The sequence below is a fragment of the Corvus cornix genome, chromosome 21 (assembly GCF_000738735.6).
Source record: "Corvus cornix cornix isolate S_Up_H32 chromosome 21, ASM73873v5, whole genome shotgun sequence".
NCBI classification, from domain to species: Eukaryota; Metazoa; Chordata; class Aves; order Passeriformes; family Corvidae; genus Corvus; species Corvus cornix.
The window spans coordinates 4,227,792-4,244,091 of NC_046350.1; the positions used below are offsets into that span (position 1 = coordinate 4,227,792).

General features: G+C 49.0%; 1 protein-coding gene across 1 annotated transcript in view; it reads right to left on the reverse strand.

The window, feature by feature from the left end:
* Positions 1-260: 260 nt before the first annotated feature.
* Positions 261-16,300, reverse strand: part of SKI (SKI proto-oncogene) — a 97,675-nt gene continuing 81,635 nt past the window's right edge. Inside the window, exons 3-8 of the mRNA XM_039563963.1 lie at positions 8,234-8,359; positions 7,649-7,764; positions 5,817-6,097; positions 5,118-5,419; positions 2,832-3,062; positions 261-814 (exon numbers count right to left, since the gene is read on the reverse strand). Of these exons, the coding sequence (XP_039419897.1) occupies positions 626-814; positions 2,832-3,062; positions 5,118-5,419; positions 5,817-6,097; positions 7,649-7,764; positions 8,234-8,359 (1,245 nt within the window). The 3' untranslated portion in view covers positions 261-625. The remainder of the gene's footprint in view (positions 815-2,831; positions 3,063-5,117; positions 5,420-5,816; positions 6,098-7,648; positions 7,765-8,233; positions 8,360-16,300) is intronic.

The following is a 16,300-nucleotide window of genomic DNA, read 5'->3' on the forward strand; positions in this document are numbered from 1 at the left end:
ACGTGACGGGATGGAACCGCAATGGCTTCCGAGATGGCTGGAAAACTGCTCCTGACATGGCATCATCACCACAGAGGGGCTTCTGCACAAAGAATCCCAAAGCCTATAAAGTCATTAAAAATTGTGCATCGAAGGTTTGTTTTTTGTCTTTTTTTTTGTTTTGCTTTTAAAGGTTCATTATAAAAATCTTGTTAATTTTTTTTTTTTTAATACCAAGTCTGTGTAATGAATTATTTTAAATAGCTTATAAGAAAAGTTGGTTTGTTTTTAAATTCCAAAATGTTCCAACAGGCAGGAGAACACAAAGCCACTGCCGTGCTCGCCTTGGACTCCGGGTTTAGCTGGACCACGCTGCTTTGCTTGGAGTTTGCCAGTAGAAAATTTGCTGTGGACTTAAAAGTATTTTGTTTACAAACACTTTGTGTTTTCTAGGCACAGTAAGATGTTGTGCTATATGGATTGGGAAAAAAAAGAGGCGGAATTCAGTGCTTCTGTTCTAGAGAGTAACAACATTTGCCTTCCAACTACTGAGAATCCATATTCCTAAAGTGTGTGCCAGGACACCACTACTCACACGTGCACTCCCAGTCCCACTCTCTCCCTCCCTGTGCTGGAGGACAAAGGGTCAGTTCTCCATGGGGCTCGAGGTGCTCTCACTGCTGGGCTGGCTGCTGGCTTTAGGCCACAGTTGTTCCTGAAGTTCCTTGACCACCTTCTCCAGGTGCTCCCGGGCCTCCCGCTCGTGCAGGAGATCGGCGCGGAGCTGCTCCCGGTCGGCCTCCGCGTGCTGCAGCTTCACCTGCAGGTCCTCGATCTGTGGGGACAGGACAGACATGGGTGTAGGACATGGGGTAGGATGGAGCCTGTACCTCTCCACAGACCTTGCACAGAGTCAGGGAAGCAATAAAATGTGTACCCAGGCATGGGATTATCAAGATTGAGGCAAGGAAGGAATTCCCTGTTCCTTTTTTCCATACACTACTGCAGTACAGTGCCTGCTTATCTTTGAAACCTAAATATGGCCAGTGACTCCAGCTCCAGAAAGGAAGGTGAAAACCAGAAGAGTTAAGAAATAGTTCAAGAATTCCTTAATGCCACGGAACTCTGGTCACTTCTTCAAGCATGGCTGTTATTTCTTCAGGCAGTGGCAGCAGCTCAGCAAAGCAAACCCCAGGTGTTGGCACAGGGGATTCACTTTCAGCTCTTTCACAATGATTTTTAATGGAAGGGACCAGAAAGGGCCTCAGCTGCAGATGGGCCAGGCCTGTCCCAGCTATGGATTAAAGCCCTGCAGTGTCCCCACTTTGCTCACAGCAGGACCTGCAGCTGCCCTTGGCCTCCCTGATCTCTCTGTTTGGTACTTTCTGACAACAAAGGCAGAGAAAACTCCCAGGACTGGAGGGTGCAAGTACCAGAGAACAGCACCCTTGGAAAAAGGAGATTTCGGCAGTGAGATGGCCATTTAACAAGGAAAGGAAACCTCCAATGGTTTGGGCTAAAATGCAGGTATACCTCCCCCATCCATGTTTAGATTTCAGGGTAAGAAAAAAGAAGGCATAAACCACAGCTACTCAATGAGTATTAAGCATTAATACTTTAAGCCTACACAGAGACATTTCCACCCTGACTCTGTTGTCTTCTCCCTCCTGGCCTGATGCTATTTCTGTCAGACTGAGCCTGTCTAGAGAACCGTGGTTTCCTCAAAAATAATGTGTGACCAACTTCCTGTTGCACCTCAGCTGTAGCTACAAGGATGTATAAAGCTTTATCTTAAAATTTCTCACAAGTTAAGAACTTAAAGTTATAATGACATCCTAAAAAATTCAGCCTTGGGAGTGAGTTCTCACAGGAGCTTTGTGTTACCAGCTGTGCCAGCCCCAAAACAGGAGCTGCCACGTGCCCTTTGCCCAAGGACAGCTCTGGGGAACTCAGGAGTGGCTGTGACAGGCGGCTGCTGCAGGGGACACTGCCAACCTGCCAGGCCTGGCCTCAGAGAAGAGGAGTAATTGGCTACTTGAGTTCTTTTTGAGGTGATTTTTAGCCTTTAAACTTAGGAAACCTCATCTGTTCCTTCCCAAGGAGGGAATGCATTAGGAGATTGAAAATCCCCAGTGACCGTCAGGACACACCTGAGCCCCCCAGCCCAGCCCTGCCCATGTTCACCTGCCCTGGTGCTGCTCCCCAGGGCCCAGGGGGAACGCCCAGCACAGCAGCCCCAGGGCGGCTCTGTTTAGTCTGGACACCCCTTATCACCCCTTATCAGTGAGACATCCTGTGATGCTGGGAGGAAGCCCCACATCATTTCCTGCTCCTGGCCAGACGTGTCTCAGCGGGCACAGGCGGCCACTCCCCTTCCTCTTATCAGAGCCCTGGAGAGTGTGAGCTTTGCTTCTGCTCTTCCCCTGCACCCTTAAAGCCACCACGCCAGGGACCTGCAGCTCCCACTTCAGGCCTGGCAACACCTCCAGGAGCACCTATGTCTCACAACTCCTGGAATTCCCTCTGCCAGGACCTTTTCAGGGCTGTGTTAAACTATGTGAAGTATTTGAAGTACATATAAATATACACATACTGAAGTATGTTAAACAGTAGCTTTTGAGGGCTGTGTTTGAGGGCTCCCTTTAACACAGGAGGCCCCCCACACCTCTGTGGCAGGTGCACGGAATGCGTTTAAATTCAGGCCCCATTTTTTGGAGCCCTGGCTGGCCCCTGCCCTCTGTTGATGCCTCTCCCAGCCAGGCTTCCAGCTCAGGAGCAGGGCTGGGAGCAGTGCCTGGCAGGGGATGCAGAGGCAGGGGGAGGGAGCTGTTCCAGCCCCTGCTGGGTCTCACCTGTGCTGAGTACTTGGCCCGGAGCCTGCCGGCCTCGCAGCCCTTGTCACACACGCGGATCTGCCGGGCCTGCTCCAGCTCCCTCTTCAGCCGGATCCGGGACTCGTTGGCTTCCTTCATCTTCTTCTCGTTCTCGGCTCGCAGACGCTCGATCTCTTTCCGCAGGTTGCGCTTGGCTTCTGTTGCTTCCCTCAGCTTCTCTTTCTTGGCCACTCTCAAGAACTCCAGCTCCTGGGACACAGAAGCAGGTAAGGAGTGAGTGCAAGGAAGCAGAGCTGCAAGGGAAGCCATCCAAACCACATTCCCACCTCCTGCTGGTTGTGACCAAGGCAGCCCATGGCTAAACCCCACTCTGAACTTTGTACAAGCCCTTCGCCTTTAAATCCTGTGGAGTTCCTGCACTCCAGCTACCCTGAAGCCCAGCATAACAAAAAGCTCGGTGCTACAGCCCCATTTTGCTTTGTCAAGCAGAATAGCTGCGACCATCTGGGCCTGAATAAAGATGAACTGCAGTTGGAGAGAGCTCCAGCACCAGCTCCACGTTCCAAACCACTCGACTGCAGTGCCTGGGCTGGAGCTGAAGGCTCTGAAGATGCACAACGTGGAAAGTGCAGTTTGAGTGTCCTTTGTGTACGGCAAAGCTCGACAGGACAGTTCTCTACTTCCTGCAGAAATCAGTTCCATTTTATCAAGCCCCAAAAAATCCACTTAATGGAAGGACAAAGCACAAACTGTTTTTTTCCTGGCTCTGGGGTGCTGTAGGTGACTGGGGTGAGCCCCAAGACGCCTGACAACCAGCCCATGGGCTGCTCTGTCACAAAAGCTGGAAAACTCCAGGCTAAAACCTGAAGGTGAATTGAAACCACACTTTGCTCTGGGAGCTGCCACTCCCCCTGTCCAGGCTGGGAGCTGCTGCCTTGGAATCTCAAATCCACGAGGGAGCCATTAATTGAGGTGATAATGATAAGGCACCTCAAAGTACAAAGGAAGAAACTCTTAAGTTGTTCAAATACACGTTCACAGCAAGCACAGAGATGTGGCTCACGTTTCCTAAATGGTTAAATTAGAAACTAAAGATCTATTTTTTGCCCCAGAAGCAGCATTTCCTCCCTGTCCGAGTCAAACCCTCCAGCCCTGGTTGCTGTGAAGTAACACTGCAGGGTCATGGGAAATTCACTCTCTTGACAATCTCACTTCCCAGCCAGGCCATTGTTAGCTTGGCCATGCCTCTGGAAATACACACACAGCCCCTGGAAGTACAGAGAGCCTCTGGAAGTACAAACACAGCCCCTGGAAGTACAAACACAGCCTCTGAAGTATACGCACACACACACACACACACACAAGCTTTCTGTGTGTGGAACTGGGAATCCACACCTTCCCAAATGGAAAACAATGGTTGGACACCAGAGTCCCTCTGCCTCCGACACAGGGCTTGATTTAACACTCAACTGCTTCATGTAATTCCTGCCTTAAGTACACACGTTTTAGGTATTACTCATAAATGTTTACTTTAAATACATAAAATAAAACACAGATTTACTGCAATACAAAGGAATTCAGCAATTTGCTCAGGGTAACTAAAAACAAGGAGAACCAATGCTGGTTTTGTGTGTCCCATACTCGATGAAACCAGGCCCTTGTTTACTCCATCCCATGGATTCCAGCCCCAGCTTGGGAACAGCTCCACACAAAACATTCAAAGACAACACACAAATCTTCTACGTTGGCTCCATCTTCTATTTCTCTGCACTTTTTTTACCCCAGCTCAAACAAAAGCCAGTTCACCCATCACTGTGCTCAGTCCTGATCTGCAGCCCTGTCTGACCACTGATACAACTGATGGATCCAGGAAGTCCAGAAGTAAGGAGCTGCCTCCCTGACTGAAGCTCAGCAGGCCAGTGGGATGCCTGACAAAGCCCTTACTTCAGCTGTGGCCATGTCCCAGGAACACCCTCCCTCACAAAGCTTTTAAAACTCCAGCTAAAGCCTCCAGAAATGTTTCCTGTTCAGTGAAATGAAAACAAAATAAACTCTGCTGGACGAGAAGATTTTTTCAGTAATGAAAAGATGTTGATTTTGGTAACCATGGATTTATAACCCAAGGAAAAACAGGTGGCAAGCTTAAAATGTAGGACTGGTTCCTGCGCTTTGGTTTCCCAGCTGGATTTACAAACAGAGCCCCAGCAAAGGCTGTTGCTATTTGGGAAAAATGAGGCAATTCCTTTTTCAGAGCTCCCTGCTGGGCTGTACCTGGCAGGGCAGGGCAGGGCAGGGCAGCCTTACCTGGTGCAGGCTGCGCTTGGCCTGCAGGGCCGCGTTCAGCTTCTCCTCCTGCTTCACCCTCATCTTCACCACCTCGTGCAGGAACTTCTCTTTGGCTTCTTTTGTGTCCAGGCCACTGTCCAGGGCCTGTCTGAGGTGCTCCAGCTCAGCCTCCAGCCCGCTGCTGTGGGAGTCAGGGTGTGCGGCCACCTCGTAGGAGCTGTTCACAGGGGCTGGGGGCTGCATCCCAGGGGAGCTCATGTCCTTGGCAGAGCTGGAGGAGGTGAAGGATGGGGAGGAGAGCGAGGATAAGGAGGAGGTGACTGGAAAACAGAAACATTAAAAATTAATTTGAAAATGTCAAAAATTAGTACATAATTATATACAACGCATATGTATTTTATATATTTACATAGGTCAAAATGTGCTGAGGCCCTTCTGTACAGAGACACTTGATAATCAATTTAAAAAAGGAAAGAAAATTAAAAAACTACTCATTTTATACTTTGATACTTGAAATATGATGAAAATGCAACCTTGACTTAAGGGACTGACTTGCAATTAGTTTGAATTGTGACTGTGCAACTCATGTCACAAAGGTACCATTGAGGCACTGGGCTTCCAGAATTCCATTTCAATCCCATGGAAGCTGCACAGGAACTCCTGCAGAAAACCCAGCCCACCTAAACCGAAACAAAGGCAGCCACAAGTGTCACTTACATTCTTCCCTGGTTTCTACTTCAATCTCTGCTTCTGACTCCTTGTCCTCCTCGGGGGCGGTGGCCGCGGTGGCCGCGGTGGCCGCGGTGGCCGCAGCCTCGGGGACAGCCGTGTGCTCCGTGCCGTGTTTCCTCTTCCTCGGCTGGGCAGAGCCCAGGGACTCGCTGCTCCGGGACACCACGGTGGCACAGGGAGGGTTGCTCACGATCTTCTGTTGGGCTGGAGGGGCCAGGGCCACGTTGGGGGCCACGGCGCTCTCAAAGCTCTTGTAGGAGTAAAAGCTGGTTCGGAGGGGAGGCAAAAGGAAGGAGAAAATGGTCACATTCCTGCCTTTGGAGAGCTTCCCAATCCAGAGTTACACTGCAGCTGCAAACACACGTGGGAATGGCAGTGAATCCCACTGATTTACACCAGCTGACAACCTGCCCATGGTACCTTTTAGTGGTTTGCCCTCATTAAACCCGGGGATGATGGCTGTCCCTGAGATGGGATCCCATCCCAAGTGCCACATATCCTAAGAGCACCAAAGAGATGAGATCTCCCAGAGCCTAAAAGTCCTAAAGCTGTTTCCTCCTGCTCTTCATGGCACTGCTGTTTTATGCAGCTGCGCAGCTGGACTTGTGTCTATCCACAAATGTTCTGTCATCTCAAAACAGCACTTCCTCAAGGAAAACCATGGAGTGGAAAAGCATCTTCTTGTGCCTCTGTGATTCTGACACACACCTGAGCGTCTGTGTGTAAAACCAAAGGTACAACACCCAACAAACCTTTGGTTAAACCTTGGTGTTAAAGGGCAGCAATACCATAACATCAAACACATGGAATTTTGCAAAAAGCAGAGCAAAGACTTTGCAACTTCAAATCAGCACCTACAACATGATGTGGTATCAGTTAAAATTTCTCCTGGAGCTGCTGAAGGTGGGTTTTATTCAATACTGAAATCAGCCAAATTTCTCACAGAGATACCAAGGGCACATTCTTATACCACTTCTCTCTCCACCTAGTTTAAAAATTAGGATATGCTGGTAGGCTTTTTTCCTTCTATTTTTCTTTTTTTTAATCAATCCCCGCAGTTTCTAAGAAACTTGTTCATTAGGGCAGCACAGTATGTTCTCCATAATACTCCCTAAAAACACCTGGTCACTTAAGTCAAACTTTCCAAAGAAATCATCACCCTCAGGCAGAAATCTGGCTTGGAGGTTTTTCAGACTGCACAGTTCCAGTCTGGCACAGGGATGTCGAATTGCCCCCACACTTTCTGTTCTCAGTGTGACACCACAGTCCCACCTGCTGTGGGTGACTCACTCAGTGCTGTTCCTCTCCAAGAGCAGAGCGTGGCCTCGGTGTCTGGACAGGTCTGACAGGCTCAGGAGCCAGGGCCCCCCAGGGCCAGGGCCCACAGAGGCTTTGGGGAAGTCTCTGCTGTCCTTCGGCCTCCCTGGCACTGCGGGGATGGGGGAGGATGGAGCTGTGCTGGGAACACTGCCCAGCCCCAGGAGCTGCTGCAGGTACCACGGACAGGGGCCTGGGAGTGGCTGGAGTTCCCTGACCACCGCCCCAGGACAGGGACTCCGTCTTCCTTTAAAGCAGCAAAGCCCAAGAACTTCAATGACTGTGCCCCCAAGTGACCGCCCCTTCCCAGCAGCCTCCACCTGGCACTTTCATGGCAGGTGTCACCTAAAACCCCACACTTCACAAACCATCAACACTTTTTTGTGTTTCCTTTCTGCAAATTAAATCCCTGCAGCTGCAAAGGCTCTGACTGAGCACGGGGACAAACCCAGAGCCACCTGCCATTCCCAAGCCCCCTGTCCCTGTCCCTGTGTCCTTACCTGTCCCGGATCAGGGCGGGCAGGTGGCTGGAGAGCTCCTTCTCACTGGCGGACACGGCGGGGGACCAGGGCCGGAAGGCGGAGAGGCGCTGCCGGGGATGGACACAGCCGATGCTCTGGGGACAGGGCAGGAAATGAGTGACTCCCAACAACCTTTGAAACCATAAAATCACCACGGAGGGGAACTCGGGCTTCCCAGGGCACCCTCAGTTATCCCCACAACTGCTCCGCACTGGCCGTGACCTCCTCGCTCAGGGGTTCCACTGGCGGAGGGGAACTGCACTCAACAAGTTCAGTGTAGTTTGTAGGGATCACAAACAGCTCCTGAGCCTTGCAGGATTCCTGTACCTCAAAGGCACGAGGGAATTCCTTACTTCCCTGTCACAATTCAGGTCAATGAGCACTGGAAGGTGGCAAGGAATCTGGGGGGACTGTGTAGCTCAATGCTGACCAGGAAAATTATAGAAATGTTACTACGTTAGAAACCCTGGGCATGTTCTTTCCCTCACTTTCTCCTCTGGTTTCAGCGGAGTGATGCTTTGTGCCAATTTGATCTCTCTTGATTACAAAAGATTCAACAATCACCTTATTAGATGAACTGGATAAGGACCGTAACCAACTGGACTGTTTTTCCTTCTCAGTAGAAGCTGGAGATTGGGAAGCAGAGTCATCTATTTTGGGCTTTTTGGAAGCAGGAGGATCTGATGAGACCTGAAACAAAAACAGGCAGGAAAAAGTCAAAGTCAGAATTCCTCATTTTGCAATCAGCTTAGAAACAAGTTACAAGGCAAAAGCAAATTTTGTTATTTAAAAGGAAGAAACCAGGTGTTTTTCTGCTTTTTTCAAACGTAAAGCCAAACAAAGGAGTGCAAACAAGGGGCAGACACAGGCTGTGACATAACACACTTCACTCCTTCATGGGAGACACTCGGGTCAAGTGTGGATGGCGCAGGAGAGATGGGCAGTGAACAAAGTGAGACACTCGCTCCAAGCTGCAGAGAACTATCGGCCTTTTATGATTTTTGTATGCAGAAAGGTAAGTTTAATGTGGTTGCTGAACTGGAAAGATTATTTTAAACGAGAACAGAACAGACTTTGTTATTCTGTTTGCAGTGGTTGTTATGCCGATGACTTCACTACCCCACAGCTGCAGTGGATTCTGGGGGTGCTGCCAAGAGCTGCTTTGCCTTTTCCACAAGTGGCTCAGTTTGGCCCATAAATCATCCTCAAGCATAAGAAAGCCCTTTGGCAAGCAAAATCCCTTTCCTTCAACACTGTGAAGGAATAAAATTCCTATAGTCCCAGCGTGGCTTGCAAAAAAATTGGTAACTACTGGTTTAACTGGTGCACTGGGGATACCAGCTTGAAGCCCTGCCAGTACAAACACCTCTAACAGCAGGGAGGGAGAGGGTTCTGGACCTTGTGCTGCATCATGACCAGAAACAATAAAAGAAACATCCCACCCCCGTTTCTATTCCTTTTTCTGTCTTTTTGCAGTTAACTCTCCACCTTTCCCCATTCCCACTCTGCCTGGTTCCCAGAAAGGTGGCAGAACCACACTGCAGTAATTAATAATTGCTCATATTTGCATTCACTTGTTTCATCCTCACACCTCACTATGATTTTTGTGGGCAAACAAGTGTTGATCCAGGTGTGTCTGGAGAACCTGTGGATGGCAACATCCTGGGAGCCTGAACTGCTCCAGCTCAGGTGTCCTTCCCAGTGACAGAAAGGATCTTACTTGCCAATGTCCTGTGTCCTGAAAATCAGTCCCCTCAAGGCATCTTCAGTTGGGAACTCAGAGGCTGCTTCTCCAGGTGATTACTGAACCCTGAGCACTGTGATTTAAATGATTTACCTGAAAAGAACCCGCGGAATTGTCCAAATGCCCTCCTCCGGACTCCCTACCTGAGAGCTCTCTAACCCCATTAGCACCTCGCTTAGGAGGAAATGACAGCCTCATGTCCCAGCAGAGCCTGCTGCTCCCCTGGGAGCAGGGCAGATGATTCTCCAGCCCATGCCAGCCCATCTGGCAGCACCCCCTCGCTGCCCTCGACAGCCCAGTGTGCCCAGCACCGTCACCAAGCCAAGCCTGCAGGGCTCAGCACAACATTCCCTGGCACCACGGAGCTCGGGGCAGCTTTCCATACGCAGCAGATGAAGGAGGATGACATGGGAGGGGGGGGTGTGTGTGTGTGTGTGTGCAACCCCCACGACAAAATTAGCCCGTGCCAGTGCCAAATTCCAGCTCCATGGGATTTGCAGCGGATTCTTTGGGCACAGCTTCAGGCTTCCCCGGGGCTGCCTCCTGCCCCCCCGTGGCACGGGCCCTCCCCTTGTGCCCAACTAGGAAAAGGCATTCCTGAGCCCTTTCTGTACAAAACACAGGACAATGAACTGGAAAAGATTTGGTTTTGCTCTCAGAGATGCTGCCTGTGCAGAATTAGTGACAGCATCAGAAAGGCATTTGGCAAGTGGCTCCTGATCCCAGCCCTATCCACTGGGGATGGGGAGCTGTGTAGGGAGGGGAGCTTGGGCTGCAGGGTGGGGAGGAAGGGGGGCTTGGAATGAAACAGGCAACAGGTGGCAAGACTCAGCATGGAACCCGTCCCTCCCCCCGTCCGTCCGTCCGTCCGTCCGTCCTGAACATTCTGTCCAGGCAGGAATGGGACGGGCCCGGGAATGGGACCGGAGCGGGACCGGCACCGCCGGCACCCCGAGCACAGCCAGCTCTGGAAATGGGGAGGAGGCTCAGCCCAGAAAGGCTGGGGGGAGATGTTCCAACAGAATGATCTCGTTTGCTTCTCTAAGGAATCATCTCCAGCCTTCTCCACTGTCCCCCTTCTTTCGCCTTCAAGTCAAGGCTGATCCCAAGGACCAGGAGGGTCTGAGCCCAAAACCTGGGGAATGCTCCTTCACTTCCCTGTCCAGGAGCCCCTGATGATCTGGAAACGTGGGCTGCAGCTGGAAAAAAGCAGCAAAGGAGGAAAACACAGGGGAAAACAGGGCTGTGCTCCCCCAAAGGGATGGAAAGGACACAGAGAAGGAGCTGCTGGGCAGAGCCTGCAGGTTTTTCCAACCTGAAGTCATCCCCCCACCCCTGGACACTCCTGACAACCCAGAGCTGCCCGACGTGGAGCAGCACTCGACTCAAGAAGGGGCTGCTGCCAACGTGGTTTGGGAACTGCTGTGATGACTCCTCCAATCTCTCCATCCCTATCCCACTTGGTTGGTTTATATGGATCATCTGCTGGTTGAGGCAGGAATTGCCTCTTTGTAGATGCTTTAAAAAACCCACCTTGGATTTAGGTTTCACTTTAACAATGTAAAAATGCAACAATTCCAGTAGTTTCTACTACAGGAAGAGACTCAGATGTGGAAGAAGACAGACACTGAACACCAAATCTTCTCTCCATGTGACTCAGCCGTTACATCCCACTCCAGGACAGATTCCAGGCACCGAGATACCCCACTCCGACACTTCCAGCCCAGCCACAGCAGCCAGCAAACCTCGGTACTGCTTCAAATGGGGATGATTTGATTTCATTTTTTCCTCTTTGCCAAACAGTGAAACACACCAAGTTGCAAAAGAAACACTGAAAACCCGATGTAACTTTTTTGCCATCTTCATAAGTGATTTATGAAACATTTGAACAAAAACTCGAGAAGACTGAAATAAATATTTCCTTATTTCCTATTCATTTTTATTTCCATTGGAGGCAACTTAATCATCTGCTGTCAAATGGGCTTTGTGCTGGGCACAGCCACTCGTTAATAGACATTTTCTCCAACCCACAGATGGAAGAAACTTCAGGATTCAAAGCGGGCCCAGAAATGCTTACGTGAAACATTTACTTAAGCTCTGGGACTGTTGGTTTCTGAAGCAAGCAAATTTTAGGGGAAAAAAGATACAGGAAGGTTTATAAAGTCACTAAAAAAAGATTTCAGAGGTACATTCCACAGGAAAATTTGGGCTGTGAACTTTGCCAGCCATTTTAAGGCAAACCGAAATTAGGTGGCTCAGCTTGGCCTGCAGCCAACCAGGGCCACATTTGACATGTCAGATCAAATTTTCTACTTCAATTAAGTATTACAGTAACAAACCATGAGACCAGTGGAAAAAATTTTTGACTCTCTCCTTCTTAGGAAGACAAACCTGCCCCAGAGCTCGGTACCAGGAACAGAACCAGCAGTTCCAGGTCAGGCACCTCAACGACACTTTTTGCTACAGCAGCAATGGAAAATAAGCCAAAAAAAGAATTCTTTTATTTTAAGATGTGGGAGTGCTCACAGGTATGAAGATTCTTGGTGCCTGAGTATCTACCAAAACACATTTCCAGAATAATTCACTTTTTGTCCCCTGCTGTATCCCAATGCCGGGCACCTGAGAAAAGGTTTTTCCTCTCTCCTCATCCTTTGCTCCTCTACCCCAAACCCACAACATGTGGTACTGAAAACTGGGCTGCTTTTGCCTTGTTCAGAATGAAAACATCAACAAGTGGAAAAGATTTATGAGGCCTCCATACCTGTGGAATTTTTAGCTTAGAAATGTACCTTCAAAAATCAGCCCACGCTCCAAATCCTGATTTACCCTCTGCTGATAAAATCTCCCTGTAACTGGGTCCGAGTTAGGCAAGAAATCCCAAAACCTGATTGAAGACACAGATCTGGTAAAACAGGGCAGTGGCACACATTTATCTGTGCTGGTCACCTTTCCCAGGCCAGGGGTGACTGCACTTCTGTGCTGCTTTCACTGGGGAATCCATCCCTTGGCCTCGACCCCTCCTTTAGAAGAGGGGTGGGAAATGTGGGCCCCAGACCAGCAGAATCCTGGCACATCGTGTGGCATCTTTAGAAATTAAAGATTTACTGTCCCCAAAGCTACTGAACTATCCCAACACAGAGAAATCTGTATTCCAACCTCTTGAAAAATTAATAGGGAAAATACTGCGAGGCTGAAGAATTCCATTTTGCATCCTTAAGGCAGGTGTAAATCAGAAACGATTCCACTGGAAAACCCGCAGCTGGAAAAGCAGGGCTAAGCAGAGAAAATAAAAACTGGGCTGCAAATCTACAGCATCCTCTCATCCTGCTCAGGCCGCTGCTCATTCTCACCCGGGGAGCTCAGTTACACCCTGAGAACGGGTGGAGCTTCCTGTCCCATCGGATTCCCCGTCTGGGTGCAAAAACTCAGCCACTTTCTCAGCAGGGCAGCAACCACCAGAGCTGGGCTGATGCAAACCCAGAGAAACCCAGGGAGGCTCTGCTGGGGCCCAGACGTGCCAGACAGTACAGGAAAAACCACAGCAGAGGAGATAAGAGCCAACAGGGAGCACCCTGTGCCCCCGAAGGAGCTGCCAATCTCTGTATTTCATGGTACTCTGAACTCCAGAAAATAAACCACGGTTGAGCAATCAGTGTCTGAGCCCTGTTCCTGCTCCACGAAGGGCACGTTGAGAAATACAAGTGGAACTGAGAGAGAGAACTTCCAGGGTCTATTCTAGGTGGCTTTCCTGGTTCACTTGTGTGACCACAGACCAGTCACACCCAGCTGAGCAGCAGAGAGAAAATGGGTAACACCACTGACCCATTTTTAAAGGGTGCCATGACATTTATCTGCTGCTTTTACTTGGAAGAGATGGATGCAAGGTTTTATTTTAAGCCCAGTGAAGTCCTGACCCTGTGGGGCCACTCCTCCTCTAGGAGCACCCATTTTCGGGCTCCTGCTGGCACAGGGATGTATGAAGTTCCCCAGCTGTGTAAAATGGCATTTCAGAAGGAATGTACCTTGACCAGTGACAAGGATTCAAATCCACTTCTGGAGGTTACTGAGACCACAATTCCCACACCTGGGAACTGAACTTGGAATTCTCCATGTGCTGCTTTCATGAATCACAGGCCTGAGTCTCTCTAAGAACAGGCTGAACCACACGAGAAGGGAGAGAGCTCTGTCTTCAGATTTCTTTCAGATTCCCAGTTAAAATCAAATTAAAAATTGCCCAGTGGAGGCTTCTTCCACGTGGGAAAAGAGCCCTTTATCCACATCCTTTAAGCCTCCAGGAGCACGTTGCCCATGGCCAGAACATTTCTTCCTAAAGCCTCTTTGTGACGTGGTCCAGAAGTGATTAATAAGGTATTAGAGGTCTTTGTAAGGACTGCACTTTCACGTGGATTAGAGGAATAAATATATTCAGGTACAGATTGAAAGCTGGGGAGGGTTGTCTCCATAATAAAAAAAGCTAAAAATAAAGCTGTGCCACAGAGCTGTAAGAAGATTTACTGCTTGTCTCCTGTAGATATTTAAAAGAGAAAAAACCGACCACACTGCAGTGTCAGTTCCAGGGAGTATATGGAGCATTTGTTTTATTTTTCTTTTTTTTTTTCCTATTTTTTTTTTTTTTACAATTTTGGTTTCATTGGGCAGGAATCCAGACTTTCCATCTTCCCATTTCTCGCTGCTCTGGTGGAAGCACAAGTACTCATTTTCCCCTGTCATTTTGGGACGTGTGATTACGGGAAGTATTTGCTTTCTATTCCTGCCTTCACAGCACATGCTGGCTGCCAGTGTGTCCCCCAAGTGCGACCCGGGGGGAATCTCCACCAACCACAGCGTGGAGCAATTGCCAGGCACAGGCAGAGAAGGAGCTGTGGAAAAATCCCTCCTGGACTGACCTGCTCTCCCTGCCCATGGATGAGCCTCGGGGGCTTTGTCTCTTCCTCAGAGGGGGCTCCTGGCAGTGCAAAAATCTGATTTTTCAATGCAAATGCACCTTCCCAGCTGGTCTGGAAGAACTGGATGTAAAGAGGAGATGGTTTGGTCATGTGGCAGCATGGGAAGTTCATCTGAGAACTGGATGTAAAGAGGAGATGGTTTGGTCATTTGGCAGCATGGGAGGTTCATCTGAGAAAGCTGGGAACTGAGTTTTTCTCACACCTGTGCAAAAATCTTTAATTTCTATGGAAACACATCCAGAATTTCCAACAGCAAAAGTGAAAAGGGACTGGGCTATTTTATTTCAGGCACTATCACAGTTTAAAGCAAAGTCCTACAAGTACCCTTTGATGAATTCATTTTGTAAAGGCAAATTTAAATTATTTTCTAGAACACTCTACATAGCCCCTGGCACAACTCATCATCCATTTTCAAAGCTTCTTGGCTAGCATAAAAGAAAGAAAAAAACCCGTTTTCTCTCCTGTCTCAACTTTTCTTTCCGTTTATTCCTTTAGCACAAAAATTAGGCCAGATGACATCTGCTGATTGCACTTATCCTTGGGAGCAAACACAAGGCATTTCTAGCAGGCTGTGCTACAGCAAACCCAGCAAGCACCTCCCAGGCACACCCCAGATCCACAAACTCCAGTCTGAAATGCAGGGAGGAAAGGCAAATCTTTTCTATTTCCCACACACTGCTAAAGCTGCTGGGCCACTGGGGACTTCACTGCAACTTAGGAACTTTTTCCCAAGTTCCATGATGAAGATTCTACCTGGAAACCTGCATTGATAAAAAATGCTCAGGCAGCTCACCTGGCTGTTTAATTGCTGATCTTTACAATTATTCTTTTAATTCACTGTTCTCCTGGTACATCCATCACGTAAAATTACTCTTTGATATAGATATGGATCTATAAATCCATACAACTCTCCAAGTCTTCTACAAATGATGACTTCTTAACAGCCATTCTCTCGTTCTCAAAATTCTATGAATCTTTAGTAGTTGCTCACAAAATCAGTATTTCCCATTCAGAGTGATTCTGATTCCGCCAGAAATCCCTCTGCCATGGGCAGAGCACAAACCCATCGTGGGGTGATACCCTCTGCCCAGTTGGGAACACTGAAATAAGCCAGAAAAAAGGAAAAGCCATGTGTGACTGTGGCTACCTCAACCTCAGTGTTAAACCCCTCAAGTGAAGCACCCGTGATTCTTCTGATAAAGAAGCCTCTGCAAGAGCTGATCATTTGTTACATGACGTGCTTGCCTTTTGCCTCTTGGCTGATGCAACTGGAAGCCTCTTTTCCACTGGCTAAGAGTCTGTTTTGCCCTTCCAGTGAAAACGAAAAGTTACAGCTTGAAAAGAATTCCCTGCCCTGTAGTTTAAACCAAAACAAAACAGCTCAACTCACCCTTCCCCCTGGCTGAGCAGAGCCCGTGCTGGAGCCCAGCACAAACCAGGTCAGAGGGGCTCAGCAGAGAGAATGGCCCCTTTTCCTCTGGCTGTTTTTATTGGCAGCAGCTGCCTGGGAACTCTGGGATGCCCTGTCAGGACCAAGGGAGGGAAACATGGACAGGGATCTGTGCTGCACACACAGGCATGGGTGTCCCAGGAACACAGGGAGCACTGCTGGCACTGAGAAAGAACCAAGGGGAGGGCAGTGATGCCATCAGGTTCGTCAAGGAAGAGCAGAATTTCCCCTGTGGACAGACTTGCTTTGCCCAGTCGCTGTTTGTGGGGTCACAGTTCTGGTAATTAAAAAGATGTTTGGGAACAAAATTTTCTCCTCACATTTTCTCTGCAATGCAACCAGGCTCCCTTGCTGTAACTGCACTCGAGTTCCAGCTCCAAACTCTCCCAGGAGTCTGTTCTGGATTGTGGAGACATGTCCACTCTGCCAGCCAAGAACCTCAGTTTAGTCTCCAATGTTATATAAAAGGA